The sequence below is a fragment of the Hippocampus bargibanti genome, linkage group LG13 (assembly GCF_051943395.1).
Source record: "Hippocampus bargibanti isolate YZ-2025 linkage group LG13, ASM5194339v1, whole genome shotgun sequence".
Classification (NCBI taxonomy): Eukaryota; Metazoa; Chordata; class Actinopteri; order Syngnathiformes; family Syngnathidae; genus Hippocampus; species Hippocampus bargibanti.
This window is the reverse complement of record NC_142746.1, coordinates 14,724,101-14,750,111: the sequence shown is the minus strand read 5'-3', so window position 1 is coordinate 14,750,111 and position 26,011 is coordinate 14,724,101. Positions and strand designations below refer to the sequence as shown.

Sequence of the window (26,011 nt, the reverse complement as noted above, 5' to 3'; positions counted from 1 at the left end):
AAACATGCATTCCTGCTAGACTTAAAGTGAAATTAGGTCTGAATAATATACAGGTGTTTGGGCTCTAATTTGTTTCAGTGCATACTTGCTATTAAAAAAAGCTTTATGGGTTTTATTTATATCCTGCTGTAAATGCGCTCCCTGCTGCGAGTGCCTATATTAAAGGCAGCTGAGAACCAGTGCCATTTTCGCTACCTGATGAAAAACTTGAGCAAAATAAATGTGTTTCTTGGGTCTTGTTGAGATGAAAAATTATGATCGACGGCCTTTTTGACTACATATCCACAAAGCGCTCCTGTGGGTATTTTTTTTCTTCTAAAGATGAACAAAAGGGAGGAGCTAGGCAGAGAAGATATTCTTGGAAATAAGATTTAATTTGTTATACAGAAAATGTATAGCAAGTCAAATAGAGCCCTGTAGTACATATTCCATTTTAATACAAAGTACAGTGTCTTTTGGGGTTGAGTCAGGGGTGGACTACAAAGCTTGGGGAAGGTGACCATCTTAAATATGTAGTGAGGGCAGAGGTCAAGGGTCATTGAATGTTTTGCAGAGGGAAGTGAACAGGATGACAGCACAGCACAAGAAAATCTATAAACCAACAGACTGTGGTATTTGATATGTGATAACACAACAGTACCATTTATTGCACTCGCCAATCTATATAAACACATTTCAGAATAAAAAGCATACCATCTCGAAATGTTAATTTCTAATAAAATGCAGATGCATGGAAGATTTGTGTTTGAATTCCCTCATACTTTTAGTGTTACTCACACATTCCAGACTACGCAACACACTAAAATATTAGTGTGCTGTCATTCATACACAAATATAGAAGTAAAGCAGACAGAGGGGTTTCATCAAATCCTTGGCAGTCTTCCCCTTCAGCAGCAGCAGCAGCAGCAGTAGCAGTCGTATGATTTTCATCTCAAAAGCATCAGACGCTCAACCAATGCTGCAGACAGAAACATGGATTGCCTATTTGTATTGTATTTTGAAACACAACACTTGAAGTCTTTTCTCTGGTATGCATACAATCATGTACAAGCCGCTATCAATGCTCCATTGACTGCTTTTATATTAGACACATTTTGTTGGATACACATGCAAATTACATACATTATTGGTAATCAAGTAAAAATCAAAATAAAAAAACAACCCTACCATTGCTTTGGACTCCTCTTTGTCCAAAACCTTTTGAGCCTGGTCTGGAGGAAACTTCAGCATAGATGTTATCACTTTGGCCATCGTCTGTGAGTGATATCAAAATGACAGGTGAAACTCAATTGATTTAGTTTGTCAATTAATGTGTTTGACATCACCAAACATGTGGTTAAACATGAGTTTTGTATCAGGTGTAGAAATATAGCTTTAGCTCAAATGCATGTGATAAACTGTTCAGGTGATTCATTCAATAAAAAAAAAAAATCTGAGATGACTAAGTAAAAGTTCAACAAACAAATAAATACCGCTAAATAAAAATACAGTATTTTCTGGTGTATAAGGCGCACCCATAACCCTTTATTTTCTTCAAAAGATGACCTACGCCTTATACACAAGTGCACCTTATATGTGAAGTAATATTGAGCCACAACAGGTCTACTGTCATCAGCCACAGACTCCATTTCCCCCTATAGAAGAAGTCATGCATAACCCCAGCCTCTACTGTGCTGCCTTATGTGGTGTGCCTTATACGTATTTGGAAAACTTTTATATAGTTATATATTCATGCCTCAGCTTACGTACACTTTAGCTAACGAACTTTTCGCCTTACAAACATTACATTTGCGTGAATACAATCTTGGCATACAAACTAGTTTTCAGGAAACACGGAGCGCCAGCTGGCGGACCAATTTTCGGCGGAAGAACACCAAACCACATGGCCAAACAGCGCCACCGTGGCTGCCGGAATACTTTTCCATTCCCACTTTCTTTGAGTGCACTCTGTGCAGACGTAGTTTGTTATGGAGTGGATACTTTTGGTTTTTTGGGACCAAAACAGACCCCACCACAGGCTAGCGTTAAGTCGAAGAGGACACAAAAGAAAATTACGGTTGAGTAAATGAAGGAGATCATCAAAAAACACGAACGAGGTGTGCGTTTGTGTGACTTAGCATACTGGTATTGGGACGCTAAGTCAACCATTGCTACGTGTGGCTAAGGGTGTTTCTGTGTTGTCTAAGCAACGGTATCAGGCATTAGAAGAGGTTGAAAAACTTCTGTTGATTTGAATTAAGAAAAAGCAGTGTGTGAGGGTATTATCGCAGTGTGTGAGGGTATTATCGCAGAGAAAGCACGGAAACTTCACTCTGATATGATCAAGAGGCAACTACATAAACGACATCACAAAGGTAAATAAAACAATTTGATTATACAGTACAGTTTATTTATTTAATTAAAATATAATAGCACATTTATTATACATAAAATAAGGTATATTTTGTGTAGTTTTAAGGGTTATTTTGTAGAAAATTATGTTTTATGGGACCTGGAAACAGATTATTCTCATTTTTAATGGTTTCCTATGGGAAATTAGTGCTTGGAAGACACACTTTTTGCCTTACACACACTTTCTGGGAACCAATTAAGTTCGTAAAGTGAGGAGTCACTGTATTATATTTGGAAAACCTTGGTCATTCATTGAAGGTATGCCATATATATGAAACAGGTTTGAAAATACACCATTCATCGGGGTGGGCCTTACACTCCGGTGTGCCTTATACACCGGAAAATATGGTAAGCTATGTGCGAGGGTGCATTCACCAAGGCATAAACAAGGGGATAATAAGGAACAGGGTGGCTGCAGAGAGCAACGCAACTGCTTTGCGAACAATAGACAAGGCCAGCATGTCTTTAAGTGTGTGCATCATGCAACACATATGTGCTTGCAGTCTGCCTGCGGGACATCCTGCACACAAGGAAGGTCGCCAGGCTGCTACTAGCATCGAATCTCTGGAAGCCACTGGGGAAATCCTGTTGACTTTAGGGCCATTTTCAACAGCACTTGGATTAGGGGGATCAATATTAATTAGATGCTGCCACACATTGTGTCAATAGGTAATGTTCTCATGAAATGCAGATTAGCTAAAGCGGACACATTTGTGTCCATAAAATAAAATTTAGTAATTGGCCAGCAATGTTGAAAGTGTACAGTTTTTGTCTAAATTACATGTTATGTCAATTACTTTTTAGTTGTGTAAAGATTTGTATAGTACAGTAGTATAAAAAGTCTGACAAAACAGAAACCATCACAACTGTTATATATTTTTGTGATTTAGTCAATGATATGGCGGTAAAAGGACTAATATGTTAACAGCTTTCACTAGGATGTGGATTTTCCTTACCACAATAAATACTTTACGAAAACAAATACCGGAACTCAAAGAGGTTTGCATTCATTCTGCTTTTGTTTTCTTGATCTGCACATTTTATAGCTTCCCCCAGTTGAAAAGGGTTTGCTTTACTTCAAATATTTATTTTTATAGGTGCATAAAAGATAACAACCCACACTTGACCACTGAGAAAACAAGGAAATAACTGAACGTTTCAGTGGCAACATCTGCGTTGGGCAACAATTTACAGGGGAAAGTATAGACTCACATCATTTCAGCACAATGATGTTGAGGGAAAAAAAGAAAAAGGAAAATCGTACTTTTGTTTCTCGTCCCATCATGTACTCAAATAGCACCTTCTTCAGATACTCCATCTCAGTGGCTTCCGAGAGCAGTTCGGGTTGGTTGAGTGCAGCATCTGTGGAAAGAAAGCCAAGCGAATAGTTTGTGACTCAGACCAATAATTCAATGGCTTACCCCAACCTGTTAGAAATTTTGTTTGTTAGACGCACCCTCCTACTCGGTACTATCAAACTAATGGGGCCACTTGCACAATGGCACGGCTGTAAATGAAACACTAAGAAAGAGAGCAGGCGAGTTAGTCCAAGCTGAAGTTTTTAATTCTTTGCCTACGGGTATTTGACATTCAGCCTTCAAAATCAATGAATGCCTATTGTTGGCGAGAACCATTAAAAGAATAACTACTACAGTAAAGTCTCGTTATATCGATATCGGATATATCGATAGTCCCGGTTATATCGATACTATTTCTATGCACGCACGGAGAAAATTACATGCAAACAGGGTCGGATATATCGATAGTCCCGGTTATATCGATATTTTTTCGGACTCCCTTGAATATCGATATAACGAGACTTTACTGTATTTTAACCAAGTACAGTTTAGCAGCCATTGATTCCTCTGTGCCTGTCTGGAAGAGTAAATGAGGCGGAAACATTCAGGATGTCAACAAAGTCTCTTTCCCTTTTAAAAATATGGTATATACGCTACACGAGCAATTGATGAAGTCGTTTGGTCAGATTTATTACCATATTTTCCGGACTATAAGGCCCAACAGATTAAAAGGCGCACCTTCAATGAATGGTGTATTTAAAAACTTTTCCCACATCTAAGGCCCAACAGATGGTAAGGTGTTACAAGGTAAACCTTTTCCATATATATCAATATGTATTATATTGTATTGTATATATAAGGTGCACTGGATTATAAAGTGCAAGGTCATCTTTTGAAAAAATGGAAGGCTTTTAGGTGCGCCTAATATACCGTCAAACCTTGGTTGTCGAGCGTCTCGGTTCTCATCCCATTCGGTTTTCAACCAAAAATGTCATTATTTTTTATGCCCCGGTATACAACCAAAATTTGGTTCTCAACCAAACTGAGTGCATCTGAATGGATCACTCGACTACCCTCCGCTTCCTTATACGTCACTTCCTTATATGTCACGTCTTCCTCATTGTGACCGATGCATTAATATTGTTGTTGTTTTATTTTTGCGAAAATGCAGACATATTTGGTTGAGATCTCCTGAATAGTATGATTTTTAAAGCAAGCAGAGGATGTTTGAAAAGTTAGTGTGCCCTGTATTTGCCCAAAGACAGCTGGGATAGGTGCCAACACGCCCCGTGGCAGAAAGAAAATTGGTGAAAATAAGTTTGTTTTTATAGAATTTTACACATGACCTGCTCTATTATTAAGTTTTTATCCGGTTTATGCGATGAAATAGTTGTTTTCTCGACTTTGAACGGATTAAGATTTTTCACATTGATTTTAATGGAAAGTGCTGCTTCGGTTTTTGAACAAATCGGTTTTCGAACAGGTTTCTGAAAAGGTTTTCTGTCAACCTCAAATTGGCTACTTCGCAAAGAGAAGAAAAATATGATATGCAGACATAACTATGGAAGACTTCCAGTGGCATCCGAAATTTATGAAGACTGGGATAGAGTTCGAAAAAAGGAATGGGTGCTTTGTGCAACTACTCGAGGACTTTCCCATTTCAGTTTTTATTCGGCAGCAATCCCCTGCTTCAGTCCCCAGTAGTAGATGGTAGTTACATCACTGAAAAACTTCACGGCGTTTCATTCAAGGGGCAGAGTTGCATCTTTCTTTTCCATGTTCATGATGACTGACTAATTCCGATGTGGTCACTAAAGGAATTTAAAGTAACACTGACCAAATCAGCATTTTATAATGACTGTTTCATTTAAAATGCATTGTTTTCAGCTGTGGCAGTGGAAGAACCAGAAATAAAACATGATGTCATTCCATTGTGCTTGTGTACCTTAAAATTCCCTCGCAGGAGGAAAACTAAATAATCCCATCCAGAAGATGGGGCAGCCAATGATACAGGCTGATAAAATGATAAAACATATGTCAAGGAAATAGTGGTCGTGAGTAGTAAGAGTTCTGTGTATAATAATTTCACAGGGAAACCAGCGAAAGTCATTCTTTCCAAGCGGAGCTGCTTCACACGCACCCCTTGGACCATTCACTCACCTACTGACAGCCGCTTCACTTTATTACAGCGGCAGCAGGAGCAGGAAAACATTAAAAGGGGAGAGTAATTCATTTTGATCGCATGATAGCTTTATAATAATGTATACATGAAGAGATTTTGAAATCCCAGAGGTTCCAGCCACCAATCATGCATGTCGAACTCTAAAACCTCACCTTGACCAAAACACATTTTAAACCGCAAAACTCATCTGGGGGCTCAATGATACTCGTTCATATATTTTTCTAAAGCATAGCTAATCCGGAACATGCGGCCACGTGCCACAACACCAAGACATAATACCTCAGCATATCCTGCGTCCCCACCGATATATGAGGAGACATGGCCAGTAACGGATAAGCTTAAATGAATCTGTTCAAGTCGAGGCACCGCATCTCATTTTGAAAGCTTTTTTTGTTATTGAGCAAAAGAAAAAGAACAAAAAGGAACATTGACTACAGGACCAAAACTCAGCAATTCAGTGTCACCTTTGTACATGCTCCCCAAATGAGTTACGACTGTGTTCCGGTGGAAACATTTAATCTTGTCCTCAAGCGAGTGAATCTGGAAAAAAAAGACCAAGCACAGAAATGATCAGGAAAGGAGGCATTGGACCCTCGTAGGTTAATTCCCTCCATTAGTTTAATTGATATGTTGGACAAATGAGAAGCATTGTGAGAATTGTTTGTGCGCGAGAAGATGATGTATAGGAGAGAAACTGCAGGAGGCGTTGCTGTGATTGTTTATATGGCAACTAACAAATGGAAGCAGATGTGTGGTAATTAAATTGATGCAGCAGGAAAGGAGCACCGCTGGCTGGAGGCCACTCAAGCATGGGAACACGCTGCACGAGATTTGCGGTTAACTCATTCCGAAAAGAAGCACACGCTGAACCAAATACTCACCGTCTCAACAAAGCCTTGTTCCTTCAGTCGAGCTTCACTCAGCAAAGTTGTCTTCTCGGCAAGCTGCGCCTGCAGAGCAGAGGGATGACAAAATGGAATCAGTGAAATCTCTAAGGGTTAGATTAGAACGGGAAGCAAGGCCGTGTGTGTTCATACAATCGGGCTAGCTCATTTGCCAGACCAAAAGAAAATAAAAAACTAGAAAAAAGCTATGAAGACGAACTATGAGCAGTAACTCCTTGTCTTAACAAAATTGTCCAGAGAAAATTACGGTCACCAAATGAGAAAGGGGGAGACAACAATTTACCAATGATGCAAATAGCCATATTATTGACAATATGTGTCCAATGAAGGGTATTTGATGTCTTTTTTTCTTTTTATTGTTTGGGGGTGGGGGGTTCAATAATCATTTGGGACAAAAAAAGATACTAAAAATTAAAACACGCATAACATACCTGTAGTTTCTCGGAGCTCATCTGTGTCAAAGACAAACAAAATATCTATATTTAGTTCGGTGGAATGCAATAGATTACAGAAAATGTATGTAACAACACAATATATATATTTATCTTCATAAATTTGAAAGAGATCTGGGAAATCTGAGGGTTTCTTTGTTTCTTTTTTGTTTTTTTATGGGCTTTTGGATTGTACAAATAACTTCAGTTTACTGTCCCTAAGTTTTTTTTAATCCACCACTGTAAACATCTTCTTTTCCTGTCGGCTTTTCCCTTCAGCGGTCGCCACAGCGAATCAGTGTCCTCCATTTAACCTGGTTTTGTGTATCCTCTTCTCTCACACCAGCTATCTTCATGTCCTCTTTGACAACATCCATAAACCTCCTCTGATATATTCATTCCTGATCCTATCCAACCTGGTCACTCCCAAAGAAAACCTCAACAGCATCTCTCTCATCTCAACTCATTTTTCGTACCGCTCATTCCTCATTAGGGTCGCGGGGGTTGCTGGAGCCTATCTCAGCTGTCTTCGGGCACGAGGCGGGGGACACCCTGAATTGGTTGCCAGCCAATCGCAGGGCACACAAAGACATACAACAGTCACTCTCAGACTCACACCTGGGGACAATTTGGAGTGGTCAATCTGCCTGCCATGCATGTTTTTTGGAGTGTGGGAGGAAACCGGAGGACCCGGAGAAAACCCACGTGGGTCCGGGGAGAACATGCAAACTCCCCTCAACAGGATAATGGGTTTCATATTATGATTATGATACTTTGTCCACACAGACATTACTCATCATCCAAATCGGTATAAAATAATCTCATCAGCATTTTTCTCCAACTTCTCAATAAATGAGATCTATGTATAATTTTCCTGACATCTTACTGTGTACTCAACTTCAACTCTTGCAGACGAGATATGAAATCACTTCCAAATGCATGCTGTGCAGATGTAAATCCTCAATTAAGTGCCACAGTTACAGACAGTCCCACACACAAACACAACATCCCACGTTAGTATATGTGCAGATTTACTTTTTTTTAAGAACCATCTGTTTTTGTTTTAACAACCCAAGCGTATTGTGGTATATTCCTTTTCAAATAGCTCACCTTCAGTGAAAATCAATGGGTTTGGAGGTGATTTATTTTTCTACTACACTTCCATCTGTGACTAAACTACTCCAGACGCTCACCGACTTTATTTATTTGCAGATTCTGCTTAAAGGAATGCTCAAAAGGCATGCTTTGGAACTAAGCGTGTCTTGAATACTGCAGTGCTGGCGTGCCGTCTCTGTAGAAAGACACACTGACCCACTCTTTTGATGCCAAATGGTTTTTGAGGCCCTTTGTAGGGGAAGGCCTGCCTCTATGATCATAAAGCCATACATCTGTAAAACTATTAGCTCACTGGAGAGATACGCCACAAAGAGGAGGATGCACGTGTATCTGACCGCATTTGGTAAAGATAGAGGAATCTTTTTATTTTGTTATGCTTAGAATATCTTGTTTTCTATCCTTTCACTCCCACCCCAACCCCATCCCTCTTCAATTGCTGCTGTGGACTGCAAATTTCCCCATTGCGGGACGAATAAAGGTATTCTGATTCTGATTCTGATTCTGATCAACACGTGGCTCTTATAGTGTAACATCACCTGGGTCAACCATGTTCCCTAGGTGTGCGTTTTCTTGCACGATAGTGTTGCTGAAAGAGGCCCGGGCGTTGAGTCACCTCAAAGAATAATAATTAAGAACAGGGACAGAGTCTTGCTTTCCAAAAAGAACATTCCTGAGCGATTCAAATGAACTTCAGAGCTTCCGGTACATATTAGCGAGTCACCACTCGACTGAGGCCAAAGAGACGGATTGGACTGAATTTACGAGAGCAAACTGTGCCTGAACTTTTAAAAGAAAAGAAATTGGAAGTACTTGGCAAGTTACAGTTGATGTATTTCAGAGGTTTGATGATTGATCACAATTTTTTTTTCTAACCATGGGAGAAGTTTAAGTACCTCGGAGGTGTCGTTGCTCCTCGCTTGTAGCTCCTCCAGTTCTTTCTGGACCTGCCACACTCGAGTGCCCATCTCTTCTTCTCGGCTCTGAAGAAAACAACAACGGCTGAGTTATTTTCTCTGTATCAACAAAGCATCAAAACTCAAGTATGTTGGCCACGTTACTGGATTATTTCATAACTCCCGCTTTTTAAAACGCCCTGATCAGGAGTATTGCCCAATATAAAATCAGTTCAAATAAACACATGGAATGCGATGTGGAGTTTAGTATAAATTTAAGTGGGGTACAAATCATGTCTTTCATAGATTCTAGTTCAGTGGTTCTTAATCTTGTTGGAGGCACCGAACCCCACCAGTTTCATATCCTCAGTCATCAAACCCTTCTTCCAGTGAGTGTGCCTACTAACTGCAGTCTAGACTAAGGGGTGGACCTCTGTGGCGGAGGATCCATCGAACCCCTGAGACCGACTCACCGAACCCCTCGGGTTTGATCGAACCCAGGTTAAGAACCACTGTTTTAGTTGATGGATGTGATCGATGGATGTTCGGTACCTGGATGACCTGCTCATATTTCTGAACAGTTCTGTTCAATTCATCCTCCTTTTGAGCAATGGCCTTCTGCAGCTGGATGGTTTCTTCTCGATGGCTACTGAGAAGCTCTGCCTCCACAACCTGGGCCTTGCCTGCAATGAGTAACAACTAGATTCAGACTCTTCAAAAGCCGTTAGTGAAACACTATTTCACAACGGGGGGAAATTGACATCAATCGCCACCTGCTAATTTCATTTAGACAAGGGTAGCAAATTAAAATTCACATTTGATTGGAAGTTGGAGTTCTTCATACAATTCGGATCGTTCACTAATTCAGTGGTAATAACGTATCGAGAAAAAAACAAAGTAATATCGATCCTACCAATGGTTTCTGTCACTGCTGTGTCTACCTCCTTCTCTTTTACGGCCATTTGTGTGTTGAACTCTCTCATTAACTGCTTGATTGCTGAGTTGTGCTTCATTTCAATGTCTTCTAATTCCAACCTGTTGAATCAAAAAGGAGCAAGCATGATGATTACATCATGATACAGTACATGGCACTTCTGAAATTCCAATGAAACTGCCTAATCAATCCACACGGTATATGTCGAAAATAATTTCAGTTGCACGCAGACATTTTGCAGCCAAAACTTACTTTAGCTTCTGTTCGCTCTCCTCCAACAACTGTTTCTTTGCATATTCAAGTTCCTGTTCGTGCTCCTTCCTCATTAATCTTATGTCTTTCTGCAAACGAGTGAAGTCTTTGTGAATTTTCTCCTTGTCATTTTTCATGTGATTTAGTTTACTCTTGAGAGACTCGAGAGAATCTTCCTCCGGTTTGGATAAGTGGTTTTCCATCTCATTTTCCAACATGCTCTTGGTTTGTTGAAGGCTACTCCGCTCGATCTTCCTGTCGGGTTTGACTGACGTCTGGGCCTGTGTCGAGGCAACATGATGTTCATCCCACTGAACTAGCTTCAGACTCATTTCTTCTTTCAGGGTGCTAATAGTTTTAAGGAGCTCTTCTTTCTGCTTCTCTGTTTCTCTGAGCCTCGATTCCACTTCAAGGGGTTCTGTTTGATGGAGTGAATCTCGCTGAAGTGCAGACAGCTTCTCTTCGTACATGCTTCTCAGTTCCTCCATTGCCCGCCTCTCGTCAGTCCGAGTCTGTTCTAGTTGATTTGATTGTTCTTCTTTGAGCTTGACAAGACCTTTCTCAAGCTTTTTGTTTTCCGCCTCTAATGTGTCGATGCATTCTTTACTGGAGGTCTCATTATTCTTGAGCTCCTCATAGCTCGCCTTAAGACTCTTGAGAAGCTCATCTTTCTCATCCAGCTGTGAAGTTAGCTGCTTCTTAATGTGTCCGATTTTCTGTTCCGCTTTTTTCTTTAGCTCCGATACTTTACGATTACTCTCTGTTGTCAGCCTCTCCTCGGTCTCTTTCACACACTCCTCTTTACTTTTCATCATTTCATCTTTCAACGTTTCAAATTTGTCTTCCTGAGTCTTGAGTTGGTTTTTGCACGTTTGGTAGTCCTCCTCGAGGTGGTGCAGCTTTTCCGCCAACTCTTGCTCTAAGTGGCCGTTCTTCTGCAGCTTTTCCACAAATTCTAGCCTCTCGTTCTCCCAGATGCTGTGCTGCTGTTTGAGGTCATTTGCGAGTCCCTCACACACTTTTGTCTTTAAGTCCAACTCTTCTTGGAGCTCACTGAGCCGACGGTTGGAGACCTCAAGTTCCGCAATCAGACCACTCACCCTCTGGTCCTTCTCGCTCAAAACTTGGTCCATCTCAGACTTGCTGACAGACTGATTGTCAAAACTCACGGTGAGCCGTTCCAATGCCTCGTCCTTCTCGGAGACAAGACAATGCAGCTCTTCGAGCTTGCTCTTCAGAGATGCTAAGGTGTTTTCACTCTCAGACAGACTGGCACGAAGAACACTTGCTTCCTCTAAAGTGGCTTCACGCTCCTGCTTTAACCTCAGAATGGTCTCTTCCATTTCGGCTATTGCCTTTTGTCTTTCCTCTTCATGCTGCTGCTTCAGCTCAACTATGGCTTCCTCCTTACCTTCGAGTTGATGTTTCAAGTCACCGATGACTCTGTTGAAATTGTTCAGCTCTTCCATCTTCAGAACGTGATCGCTGACTAAAAGAGAATTTTTCTCATTCTCCATCATTAAGGCTTTGATTTGCTCCATGTGAGCATTTACCTGAGCAGTCGTGTGTTCTAATGAAATGCATAGTTTGTTATTCTCCACGCTCTTCTGCCGCAAGTTCTCCTCTAAAGTGCAAATTCTCTCAACTTTGCTGGAAAGAATATTTTTAAGGTGCGCAACATTTTTCTGGCTACAATTAAGTCTCTCTTTGAAGTCAGAGAGTCTAAGTTCAACTTTCTGACAAAGTTCAGAGGTGCCGTCCACCATTTTGCACTGGATGTCCTGACAGTAATGCTGCATTTGGGTGCTCATCAAAAGGAACTGCTGTTGGAACTGGGCTTCTCGCTGAATGGCATCTTCCACAGATTTATTCTGCAAGTCCTCACATTCTTTCCCTCTCACGCTTTCAAGGGCTTGAAGCTGATTCTCCACGTCCATCAAATTGTCTGACAACGTCTTTAATTTTGCTCTGCTCTCTTCCTCGGTTATGTTGAGCTTGTCCTTCAGGGAGTCTCGCTCCTTCAAAGCCTGGCTGAGGTTCTTTTCAACTGACTCAATCTGATCTCTCAGAAATGTGTCTCTTGTTGAGAAATCTTCAAGCTTAAGCCCTGCATCATGAAGTTCGTCTTTAAGCTTTTGCACAGTTGTTTCTTGAATCGTGAGCTCCTCCTTTTGGTTCTTCATTTCACCAAGTAGCTGCTCATGATCATTTTTGCTCTTGTTCAGTTTTACAGAACATTCTTGTAGTTCTTGTATGTTTTCTTGAAGTGTGTTTGAGTGTTTTTCCAGTAGTTCCTCCTCCTGCTGCTTTAACTGCTCCTGCCAATGGCGCTCCAGCTCAAATATTTCATGTTTATGGATATCACGTAATTTCTCCACTTCTCCTAAATGGTTAGCCTGCAGCTCTGCCATTGTATCGTTTAAGCCATGGGAATTTTTTTGGGCCATCTCTAAAATTTTCTCTTGGACTTGCTGCTCTTTTTGTTGGAGCTCTTGATCTTTCTTTGCAAGCGCCGTCTTCATGGATTCTTCTTTTTGCTGGATTTTTTTCTTAAAGTGATCTTGCATTTCTTTGGCCTTTTGTTTGAACTTGTCCATCTTTGTTTCCTGCATTTTCAGTTTATCTTGCATCTCTGTCATAGTGTCGTTCAGTTTCTTCTCACGAGCATCTCTTTCATCCTCCAACTGTTTCATGAGGTTTGTTTGTTCTTCCTTTTTAGTGTTGAGATCTTCATGCAATTTTTCCTGCTCAGAGAGTTCCTTTTTGCTATGCTGTAATTGCTGCTCTAATTCTGCAAGTAATAACTCTTTGTGTTTGGAGTCCTTTTTTCCTTCTTCAAGCTGATGTTGCAAATCTGTCAAGGCGGCCTTAGACTGAGCAAGATCGTTTGAGAGTTCATTTGATTCTTTTTGAGCTTCTTTCAGGCTTGAATTTTCCAGTTGGAGATGTGACAAGGATTGCTGCAAATCCTCCAGTTGCTTTGCTCTGGCGCCCATCTCTTCTATATTGCAATGCACTTTTTCTTTTAGCGCTTTCTCTGCTTGGGTTAGCTCTTCAATTTCCTTTTCCTTCTCTCTTAAAATAATTTTCATTGCATTAACTTCCTCCATCAGAGTTTTCTCCATTCCTCCAAGTGATTGTTTATGCTCCTGCTTAATGTTTTCCATTTCTTCACTGTGCTTTACCACCTGATCCTGCACAGCTAAACAATGTGCACCTTGTATTTCAACCAACTTCAGTTCTAAAATTTGTTTACTCTTAAAAATTTCAGAAAGTTCAACTGCAAGCGCTTCATACTCTGCTTGCTTTGCAACCAATTTCTGGTTCATCTCCTCTGTGTACAGACGAATCTGCAGTTCTTTCTCTTTCAGAAGAATCTCCAACTCCATCCTCTGTTTTTCCTTGAGCTCTTCCAGAGCTGTATTGTGCTGCTGGGATATAGCGTCCTTGTGCTTTTCTAGCTGTGCCAGGTGAGTTTCCTCTAATGCGGACAATTGCTCTCTGTGGTTATCCTTCATCTTGTCCATTAGATTGGATTGTTCATGGGACAGCACTGATCCGTCTTGAGACATCTTCTCCAGGGAACTCTCCAACTCCATTATTCTCTGAAGGCATAGTTTGAGTGGTTAAGAGCAATATACAGTTAATACAACAAACAACATTATTTTGCTGATAATGTTGAAAATATTATGAGGAATAACATTATTGTAAAAAGAAAAAAATACAATGTAACTATGCAACCCCCTTTTCTGATATTACTGCTTTGTTTTGTGTTGTCCGTGGAATTGTCTTGTTTCCACACGATCGTAATTTGCTAAATTAGACACACGACAGCTCGGCTTGTTTGGGCTGTTTGTGGGCCAATCAACCACCCCCACTCCCTTCACCTAACACCACTGTTCTTGTGAAGTTGGAATCATTGATTGTAAAATGTATTGGATAGATAACGCATACTTGAGCAGTGTCCCACAGGAAAAAATGGTTGAGTTAACAAGTCACAACTTTTAAAATTGGTGACAAAAGAACAAAACTCACAGTTTTTGCTCCTTCCAGCTCTTGCTGAATCTCTTTAACTCTATTCTCGCCCTCTGCAATAAGAGCGGCTTTCTGTAACTCTGCATCCTCCAGAGCAAGAGACACCTGATGTTCTTTTTCCTTGGTTAGCTCAGCAAACTCCTCCTTACACTGCTCCTGAAAACCCAAGTAGCAATTTCATGAAATGTTGACAATCTGCGGCAAATCATTGGAATTTAATGTGAGAACGTGATTAACTTTGATACCTACCACAGCTTTGCCAATTCTGCCACTTATGTCCTCTTCTTTGGCAGCCAAGGCTTCACTATGGGATTTTTCCATGTTGGCCACCCTTTCTTCCAATGATTTCTAATGTTCAGAAAAATAAATGTGATATTGTCCAAATCAGTAAGTCAGTAACTCAATGGCGTTTACTAAAATGTGCAAGGAAGTGCAAATGGGTGAAATAGAAAGCCAGGATGGAGCTATGTGTGTGTCATGTGCTAACCTTCATGATTGTGACAACCTCCTGTTTGACCCGTGTTAGCTCCTGCTGCAGACTCTTCCTCTCTTCTTCATTGATTTGTTCTGCTTCCCTCATTCGCTCCTCCATCTGATCTTGCAGCTGTTTTCGTGCTTCCTCTGCCTTATACGCTGCCGCCGTTGCCCTTTCAAGCTCTTCAAACGCTACAAGAAATATGTAAATAATGGATTATAAGAACAAGGTTTACCATGACAGGCGTTAAGGACATTTTTTTTCTGCTTTTTTGAAGAAGGAACAAATATTTATCACAGGATTTCTCAGCCTTTTCCTTCTGGTCCTGCAACTCTTCGTTCTGGACATTAGCCAGGTGAAGCCTGGACCGGAGCTGTGCGACCTCCTCTTCTTTCATTTCCAGAGTTCCATGCATCTGGCGCTTTGTTTCAGCAATCACCATACCCTAAAAGCCATTTACATTAGTACTGTGTTGAAGAGAGTTTTCTTAAAGTATGAGCTAACGATGAGGGGGAAAACAGGTGAAATTTGACAAAAAATAGATTCTGGTTCATCTTAAAAAGCTGCACTCTCACCTTGTCCTGCTCCAGCTGTTCATTTTGGTTCTTCACATCGCGTAATTGATTGATCAACTTGGTTTTCTCAGTCGTGTGCAGTTCCTACAAACGAATGATAAAGAAGAGTATTTATCAATGAAATTACCAGAGTCAGTGAAATTGTTACCAAACACTTTTGATCTTTGGACTAAAAGTTCTAAGTTGGTCTGATCATTTTAACCTTCTCCATTACACACAGTGACTCACCACAAACCAAACCACGGTACAAAACCAGATAAGCCTAAAAGGTTGACCTAAATTACAGCCTGCTTTTGTGGCTTGTACAAGCAATGCATTTTTGCCACTGCTATTTCCCCAGTGGCTACTACATAAATGTAGACAAGATTGAGTCTCAGCTTTGAGCCTCTGACAGTTAAAACCGAGACAGATAGTGTATAGTACTTAATAGTCCTGTTTGAAGTTGCAGTCGAAGTGCCCTTTGACACAATTTGCATGATCATCTGTTGTGTGTTGTCAAACACTAGGAAAAAAAAGAATCTTAGGAATGACAAACAATCCTATCATCCCAGCAAGTCTAATTGTTGTGAAATGTGAAAAAACAACAACGATGCAGACATGTCACTGTGACATGCCATGAGCAAACATTCTTGAGCAGAACCAACAAGTGTTCAAACTGAGCGACAAAGCAACACACACGCTGTGTAAACAAGATAATGGTACCCACAAAAGACGGGGAGTACTACAGTACTGACCCAGACAGCTTTTTTCCCCAAGGGACTATTACTTGCATAATATGCCTCAGGTTGATATAAGGCCAAGAAAATATTTCACAAACTTGCAACTGTGGCATCCACGATGATATATACTGAATATATCATCGTGGATGATATTTAGCGCGACACATTCTTTGAAAGTGGTTTGTAAAGGGAGAGAGGATAGCAAAGTGCTATATTTTATAGGATACCACCTTCATCCTTTCCAGTTCTTGTAGCCTCTCCTGCAGCTGCTCTTGCAGAGTATCATTCTCACTACTAATGTGGACGCTGCGCTCCTTGTTCATGCGTATCATTTCTTTGCACTTATGCAGGAGGTTCTCCTGCCTCTTCACTCGCTTCTGCAGTGCTTCCAAAAGTTTAGCTGGGTCGCTGATGCCCTCTTCTGTCAGAAGAGAGAATACACCATTTAAAAGGTTGATGTTCAAACTTCGCTTGGACTGAACGTGCATTTTGAAATGATAAAAATGAGTGCACACCCCCAGGTATTTCAGGCTCTACTTCCTGGTTCTTTGACAGGCTGGTGGATTTGGATTCTGCAACATCTGTAGAAATGGGCGCGTCACCCTCTGCGACCAAAGAACCGTCAGTTGTTCCCTTAACTCGTTTCTTCAGTAGAGTAACCTGTGGCAAAGAAACTTTCATGACAAAAATGAAAAATGGACCTGGCGTGCATGTTTGTGGAATATGAAAGACAGTGCCTCAAATCGACAATTGTATACATGTTAAGGCAGTTACCTGAGTTTGCAAGACAGTAATCATCTGGTCTTTCTCTTCCAGTGCAGCATCAAACTCATCCTGGAGATGTTTCTTTGCCTGATGGTCCATTTGTAATTCCTAAAATCATTTTACGTTTTAACTTTACTAAATGAGACATAACTTATAATAATTTAAAGAAATAAATGGGGCGGACCTCTCGTAGTTCTCCTATTCTGCGCAGAGCTTTGTCTTGACACTGGCTGAGGATGGCCTTGGCAAGGAAAGCAGACATGTACACAATACATTATTAAAGGATAAAAAATGACAACATACTTTGCAAGAAATTACCTGTGTCTTTTCTTTATCTCGTTGCACTGTACGGTATGCGGTAACCAACTGAAGGGAAAACAATGGAATTAAAGAAACCAGTCAACTGGTTGACAATGGGATTACCTGAATGCCACTCACCTCGGAGTACTTTCCGCGATACTTCCCCAGACTCGTCTCCACCCTGAACAAACGATGCAGGAGCTGTTCTTTGGAGAAAGACTCCGTGTTCCCTGGCGCCTCTTCAGCCTCACTCTCAATGTCTGAAGGGGGGTCATATGTAGGGGCACCAGAGGCTTCGTTTTCTCCCAAATAGGTCAAGGACTCGCGTGATGAGCTCCGAACCAGGCTTTCTTTCGAAGGAGAGCGGAAGAGGTGTTCAGCCCGACTGGCGCCACTTCGAATGATGGACTCCATTGAGGGTACTTTGAGCTGTAGTTTTTGTGCAAAGGACTGTGGTTCTTCTCTCTGTCGGAAAAGTTGGTCCAAATGGAAATTAAAAAAAGATAGGACCATGGAAGCATTCAAAAGAAATATATGGACGAGACTATGGTAACGTACATGAGGAGACACACTTCCATCTCCGTTGATACTTCCTCTGGGAGACCCGGTTGGCTCTTTAGAGGCACTCTGCACAGATAACGTTTATTAGAAGGAAAATGCATACTTGTACATCAGGTGAATTGGTCTCCCGGGTCAGTTAGTTATCCACATCCCGCATGACTCCCTGATTACTCTGACAGGAGCAATATTAGTATTGCTGGGAGCAATGCAGGGGCATTGGGCACCCTCATGCAATTCGGGAACGGGGAGGGGTTAAAACAAAGGGATCTTGACAAAACAAAAGGGTTAAAACTCAATTGAACAGCCGTGATATCAGAACAGACAGACCGTTTCGTTCAAGTCGAAGAGTGAGCCTTAGGAGAGCAAAAGAGTTACAACTGGGGCGTGTTGAACATTCGGCAGCTCAGCTGGTTTAGTCAACTGGTTAGAAGCAGAATTAGCGAAGCAAATTATTCTCTCCTCACTTGTCCAGCTCCGAGCTTCCCTGGCCGCAGAATGCACATTTTAGATTCCTTTGACAGGTATGGTGCAGGAGGTATTTTGGGCATTTTTCTGACAATGTGAAAAACTCATTATCAGGTAATTGCGCAGAAATGTTAACATTTTATTTATTATGGTTGCTTTTTGCAACTGTTCAGCTTCCAAATCGTTAATCAAACCTTACAATACAAACGCAACCTGAATAATCTCCACTCAATTGAATACTCAGAAAATGAAAAGAGTTAGCATTGCAGAGCTCTCAAATGAAATGGTGAAAAAATATATAAGAGGAATAGAAAATAACCCTCTCCAGAAAAAGTGACATTTTAAATCATGAGATCATATTTTGGTCATGTCGTTGAGCTACACGACGTGGGTAAAATATTACAAACACCTCCTGAAAACTACAATTTAGGATGCATTGCTCTATATAATTACTTGGAAAAGCAATTTACTTTTAAAATAAACAAGGTTTGAATTGTACCGTTTAAAAACCCAGACAGACAAGCTCATGACAGCGATGTGCAATTTAAATAATGGTTCAATAATTCTTCCATTTGTACTACTGGGGGGCCCGCATATCACCATACACTTCTTGTGTGACAAAAATGCCACTTTAAATACTTCCTTGCAACCACAATATACCCTATTAAAACATGTTATTTTTCATAATACATTTTTTACTGCATGTATAAAATATCCACAGATCAACAACAAAGGGTTTGAAGCAAACAGCAAAATACCCACAAATCATAAGATTCTTGGATGAATCATACCATTCATTGACAGCACAGTATTGCTTAACAGTGAGTCCCTATTAATTGTAGAAACTCATTTTGTGCATTGATTTCACAATAATTTACTTCACTCAAAATTGTTATGTCATTTAGCCATATTAGTCAAAACCCACCGATATATATTGGGTCTATTCACCTTGTAGAATGGGACAGTGTAGTATCTTGTGTCATCTAAATGTGCACCGAGGTATTACTACTTAAACCTACACAATGAAACTTTGCTATTTGAGGGGAATGCAGTACGGCCAAGGTGACTAGTGAATTAAAAAAATGGAGTATGATTAATGTCCATTCTGCATCAGAATGTTTTGCAAACCCCATATATTCAGCATAATACACTTATAAGGAGAAGGGGGCATGGTCTTCAGGCAACCAAAGAGAAAGCTGTAGGTGGGGATTTAAAGAAGGCAGGCAACTGAGGGCAAAAGACAAGTGGCACATAATGTGACTTATGGTTAGAACAGAAGGGCATAAAACATACAGCAAAAAGCAGACAAGCTTCTAAACCACAATATAAACCAGAACTTTCATCAGATGCAGAGTTAGCCCTCTTATTACTGCAGTATATCCAAAAGGAAACGGGTGACAGAGGAGCAGGGAACAAGCCGGCTCTAAATGGGCCACAGCCCTCTACCGGCTTCCCCAGGGGGACAGCGTCAGGAGGAAGGACCAGAGCAGGAGGAGAAAGAGGAGGAGGAGGAGGAGGAGGAGGAGGAGGAGCAGAGATGCGGAGGAAGAGGAGGCAGGACGTGAGGACAAACTCACCACACTGGCTACCTGGGCCGTTTTGGGTCGTTTTGAATGGTCCAGAGCAAAGATAGTATACTCAGAGAGAAAAGCGGGTTCTGCTATCATTCCGGCCAGTACCTGACCCCCCCGTCAGTGCAGTTACAGGCCAAAAGGTGGGGGGAGGAGAGGAACACAGAGAGCAATGAGAAAAAAAACAACACCATGAGAGTGAAACAGCACTGTGGGGCGTGAGAGAAAGAAAGAAAGTGGCAATTTTGTGACAACTACAATGAAAACCTCTATAGTCAAATGCCTCTCAAGTTGTGGAATTCATAATTTGATGATTTGTTTTTTTTCCATATATAGGTGAGATGGATATTTTCATGCTCAAATGATTTTTTTAACAACTTGTTAGTAAATGGAGTCAGATAATAATTAAAAATAAAGCAATTTAATCAATTAACTAATGGTGTAAAAAGGGCCATATTGTTATATTGACATTATTGTTTTCTTAATTGCTTTCAGTTAAACAATATGATCACAATATTAATTAAAAATAATTTCATAAATGTATATGAACTATTATGGAGGGGAAAAAAACATGGCAAAATACAATACAAATATAATATTCTTTTTTGCTGCTTCGGACGCAAAAGTAAAGAACAGAGTGGGCCAAAGACTTTGTCCACACATGAAAACAGCCATAATATGAAATGTCAGTCTGTTATTCACATCAGTGTACTCATGTCACAATAGTTCAGCAAACATCACGTGTTTTGCTTCTTTTTTTGGCTTTTCACCCCCAAATCGTCTGGCCTGAGAAAGGTTGTTTTTTCTTGATTTTACAGTAACTTTGTTTCACATTCATATGATGTTTACTTAGGCAGATCTGCATGGCAGTTCAAAATGATAAGGAAAATTAAGAACACAATTATTTTTAAAGTCTTATTGACAGCCTTATTTTGAGATTTGTTTTAGATTTACCCATGTTATGATACTGACAGTTTAGCAATTGACCAGAATTTTTTCTTCCACAGGGACAAGAACCGTTTTGAAACAAATTGGAGCTATTCGACATTTGTTAAAGGATGGCCATCGACCATAGAGGCTCCACTGTATAAGCAAGAATGAAAGAGCATGAAAAATCACAAGTAGGGGCATGAAATCGTAAATGTTAATGTCACGAGGAACAGTTTCACATTTAAGTGTGTGGTCTTCAAGGCGGCTTACGATCAGCTGCTAAAATTTCTTACAAATAATGTTAACCCCTGTGCACTTGAGTTGCATATGTGCAGTTATTCCTTCAAGAAAAAAACAAGGACTTCCTTCGATGATAAACTTGAAAACACACACTCAAAGATGTGAAAATGTTGGATATTTGTGAGGTGAAAATTACACTACCGACAGGAGATGCCACAAAATGGATGGCTGGAAGATCTAAAATGAAACCCCTGAATGGATGAAAACGGAGGACCACAACTATTTGGGGTACCATCGCTAATCTCATGTTTGGTATCAATAACCTATGATGAAAAATAGCTCTAACGCAGATGTACTTCTGAACATTGTGTGTCCTTTTATCAGGATGCTGAAACATACCATTATCATCTACCTCAGTCTCGCCAACATCTTCTAACTGAGAATGCTAGGGAGAAAAACTACAAAACAACAATTGACCATAGAAAGAAATCGCTTCACATTGCATTAATTATGAATGAAAACATACACTAAAAGCTGCTCTGTTCTGCCCCCATTGAACCATCCTTTGCAAAGCGGCCGATTAAGAAACCTCCTAGGAGGCTCAGTTACAATGGAAAAACACCTTACTCATTCACTGATATTAGCATGCTTTGTTAAATTGTAATTTATTATGATTGGATTCATTTTGCAAATTCAAACATCCTAACAGTCTTATTAAACGTTTAGTTGATCTGCAGCAGCTGGAAGGCATGATGATGCTCATCAAACAATGAAGGGTCAGCGATGCAGACCATAGTGACAGACATTAATTGATCGTGTGGAACTGTGATCGTGTGGAACATAAGTGGAGATATTTTAACAAAACAGGATTCTGTGATGGAGTACAGGTATAAGTAGTCTCATGCTTCAGTGGTTTGAGGTTTAAACGCTTTAACCACTGCATGTTAGCTGCATTAGATTTATTAGCAGGGGGGATGTTATTTAGGGAGAATGGATCATAATACAGACTGGACTGTCATGAAAAAAAACTGCACTGTATTTTGCATATAAATTTGGGGAGATATAAATAGCGGTCTCTTTCCATCAGCTCTTTTTATCATGCTCACCTCTCTGTCACTGGCGGAGGGAACATCGTCATGGTGAAATAGGTGAGTTTGGCTGTTCCGGCGGTCTCCTGACACCATCTGGTTATAAAACAGAGGAAACGCTCCATCTATTCAGCTAAGGCAAAGGCATATTCTGATAACTATCGAACCATAACCTGATTTAACTACGATGCAATGGTTACAATTTATGAAATATCTCATAACAATCAGACATGAATTTTATCAGTCCAGCCTTTTATTGAACATGTGTAACACTTAGTAGATACAAGAAAGGAGACGGAAAGTTGGTGCAATCGGGGAAACAATAAAACTACTGAGAAATGGATCGATATGCATGAAAAAAACTAGTGTGGATACTACAATGTGTTATGTGGTCTCATGATATTTTTTTAAATCTTGCCTATTCCATATTTTTTTTCAGAAAGATGGCGACCATTTGTCAGAGCTCCATTTCATACCATAATACAGTTTAATCATGCAATAAATTTCCATAGGTCTGCGAATGTGTTGCCGACTAAAACGTTGGTGCAAATACCTTTGGTGCAACCAAGAAATGTTTGTCCAGCTGGTCACACCAAATGTAAAATAATTAATCTTGGGTATCAACAAAATAGCAATTTCTTACTTTTTAACTGTTATTATAGTTGTATGATCAGAAAGTTGTTTGAATTGCATCCTGAAAACCCGAAGCGTTTTAGCAGTGTTTGCATTTTACATTATACAACCAGTATCTGCGATCGGCGTATGACGTACTGAAAAGCAGACAGCTGTCATGTGCTGACGGGGTTTGAATGTGAAAAATAAGGCAGCCATTTGAAATCCACTGACAACAATTTTCACGTAAACTTATTTGAGCCTTGGTCCCCTGAGCGTCACTGCCAGGTACTTAAAACATCTAAACTGCAAAGTTTTAGGTGCGTCGCAAACTGCAGAATAAGTCGCTTGTTGGTCAGTTTGAGAGTTGTTAGCCTACTGCTAACGTTTGCAAGCACGGTAGTATCTAAAATACTTCTTAAATACGATTAGTAAGGGAGATAACCAAAACAATAATCCCTATTCCACGAACACTTGGCTTTTCGATAACTCAGAAGCCACAAGTGCACACAGGAAACAGATGTTAGCTTAGCTACTTAGCTCACAGGGGCAAAACAACTAACCTGGGCCTGTTGAGGAGTCTGCGCGTTCCTCTGCGGCAACTGCTCCTCATTTATCTTCTGCTTGAGTTTTTTGAACATCTTGTCCTGAAGACGTTGCTTCAAAAGATTACAAGCAGATGACGACTATAGGCCGAATAAATGTTTTGATTTCACATCGAATGCTCCTTTGACTTCCTTGTTCGTGCAGGTGAATGAATCTTCTGCGCATGTGCGGCCAACGTGGATGAAAACTGAACGTCAGAGATTTAAAGGACCAGTCCTCGATGTCATAGCCATATAAAACACGCACACGCGTGCATACGCACACGCACAAGACGCACACGCACACGCACACACGCGCACACACACACAAGTGCAAACATTCTGTTGCTTCTTTCTTGTGTGTTGATAAACGCTATAGAGTACCATAAATCATTTCGGGGCCCCGATGCATCACATTAAGCCTTTAGTTTTTAAATATCGTTTCTATACAGAAGATTCTGGATCCATTGGTTTGAACAATGGGTGCTCAATGACACATCTGCACCATGCTGCACTTAATGCGCCATGCTCAAGTATTTAAAATGCATCTGCTTCATGTCTGATTTATACATTTTTGTGTCAACTTCTGTCTAATGATAAGCAATTGTCATGTTTTTTTCTTCGTGGTATAATGTTGGCTATTTATACAGTGTATACAATTCATTTTCGGGTTACACCACTGAGTTTCAGGTTACACAAACAACACAAGGTTACACAAACACAAACAAACGTTCACACACCCATTCACACTTTTGGACAAATTCAAATGTTCAATCACCACACAAAAAGGTCTATGCCAAGATTCATATATGTACATCTATCATTTCCAAACACCTGTCTTCTCAACACAGCGAACCGGTTCAAACACAAACAACTCGTTTATTCCCAAATATTTAATGCTTTTCATTGTGGCTGGATTACAATGCAAGCATCTGTCACTCAACACACCAACTGTTTTGGAAACGATTTCAGTAATTCAGGGCTGGTACACTGACCAACAATTTAGCACAGTGGTGTAGTGGTCCCTTGTGAAGTGGGTATACTCTAAAATTTCACAAAAATTCACAGACAGTACTACAGAAAAAAGGACGGTTTTAGAACCAGTGACATGTAAGACTACTCTATTTACCCAAAATTCTGTCTTTTCTACTCGCTCACTATTATGAAATTATCGTGACTTAATTAGGAGCAGTTTTTAGTTACTACTGGTCACACAAATAAATGTAAAATGTATTTATCATGAGGCAACCATGATGTTTTTTTTTTTTAATAAAATACTTGATATCTGAAGTTGACAATGCATTTTTGTTCATATTTAACATCAAATATTCATATTTAACACAAATCATTCTCTTCCAACATAAAAAAAAACAATAAATTAAATTAAAAGTGCAGTCATAAAATTGAAATACATTTGTTCTCAACAGCTGAACAGTTTAATTCAACAAAATACACTGCTCTAAAAAATTAGAGGAACACTTCGAAAACACATCAGCTCTAAATGGGGGGTAAATGATCTTGAATATCTTTCCTGATAATGAGCAGGTGATGTACTAGTAACAAAATTATGCTACATAATTTGATAGAAATTAAAATGATCACCCTATTACATTTTTTGTGCATCATTCCAGACAGTTGAATAGGGAAGAACAACAGACAGGTACTTCATTGAAGAAATCAACATTGGGGGATGGAGTAGATGTCCAGTAGATGGCGGCACAGTAGCATGTCGTGCTTTATAACAGTCTTTTTTTATACAAGGGGGAATTTATGCTGCGCATTGTGTTGAGCAAAATGGCATTTAATATAGTACTGTAGACAGTAGAAAGACATTGCTTGGATTGTTTTAGCAACATTGCTGTGTATTTCAACAGTATTAAGTACGTTTACAGACTGGATGGTGAAGCAGCTGGGGATACTGTGGCATGAACGATCACCACATGTTGCTATTAATTTGTGCAGGTGGTTATGTTGTTCCGATATTGTTGTCAGTGAAATAAACACAAATCACACTCTAATTACATTGAATCGTTCCAATTACACTGTGTCTGCAAACATTTTTAATTTGTCATTTTGGGACTTCACAGATGGTACCAGGAACAACGGTCCTTTCCAATGCCATGAAGAAGATTGTACATTTTGCACTGGTTACAGTAGAAAAGCAAAAGATTAGACAGGGCCTGAAAATATAGCACAACTGGTAAACCGCATCTGTTCTAGCAGACCACGTAAAGTATGTTTTCCAACAATGTTTGAAAACGTGTCTGGAAAAAAAGGTGACGAGAGGAGGAAAATGAGACGCATATACAGAATTGCTTTGAACAGCTTGCTTTCCTAAATTGAACCTGGAAAACCCAAAGTTCCAACTTTACAGTTGGACTGAGATTCAAATATACATATATTATCTAAAATCTACAAAATATATGGACGAGGACGATGACACCCCATAAGACTTGGTTTTTAAATTCATACAAATAAATACTTTCAAGTGTTTTTCCACTGAATTAACTTCTTCTGTTTCAACTTCATGCAGGGTGCTGCCCTGTTGCACATGCTGGCTTATTGTCTTATGTATTGTCCCCTCTCCCGGCAAATTGGCATTTTCATGTTTATTATGTTTGTTAAAGTCATTATAAGTGCGTGGCATGCTGGGTCCGAGAGGACAGTAATTTCATCTGTGCTGTATGTC

General features: G+C 40.1%; 1 protein-coding gene across 3 annotated transcripts; it reads right to left on the bottom strand.

The window, feature by feature from the left end:
* Positions 1 to 338: 338 nt before the first annotated feature.
* golga4 (golgin A4) lies at positions 339 to 23,497 on the bottom strand. 3 transcript variants are annotated; one of them, XM_089011938.1, is made up of 25 exons: positions 23,302 to 23,497; positions 22,145 to 22,222; positions 19,875 to 19,976; positions 17,830 to 17,898; positions 17,410 to 17,736; positions 17,290 to 17,337; positions 17,156 to 17,212; positions 16,981 to 17,079; positions 16,722 to 16,866; positions 16,437 to 16,627; positions 15,488 to 15,571; positions 15,210 to 15,357; positions 14,925 to 15,103; positions 14,687 to 14,785; positions 14,438 to 14,593; positions 10,403 to 14,007; positions 10,130 to 10,251; positions 9,769 to 9,899; positions 9,217 to 9,303; positions 7,208 to 7,228; positions 6,753 to 6,821; positions 6,336 to 6,411; positions 3,656 to 3,753; positions 1,168 to 1,254; positions 339 to 958 (listed from the first exon to the last, which is right to left on the bottom strand). In XM_089011938.1, exons 1-25 carry the CDS (start codon positions 23,377 to 23,379, stop codon positions 941 to 943), a joined length of 6,174 nt encoding a protein of 2,057 aa, XP_088868064.1. In that variant the 5' UTR covers positions 23,380 to 23,497; the 3' UTR covers positions 339 to 940. The 3 variants fall into 3 exon arrangements, with proteins under 3 accessions (XP_088868064.1, XP_088868065.1, XP_088868066.1); XM_089011939.1 differs by having other exon boundaries at positions 16,437 to 16,624; XM_089011940.1 differs by lacking the exon at positions 19,875 to 19,976.
* Positions 23,498 to 26,011: the final 2,514 nt, after the last annotated feature.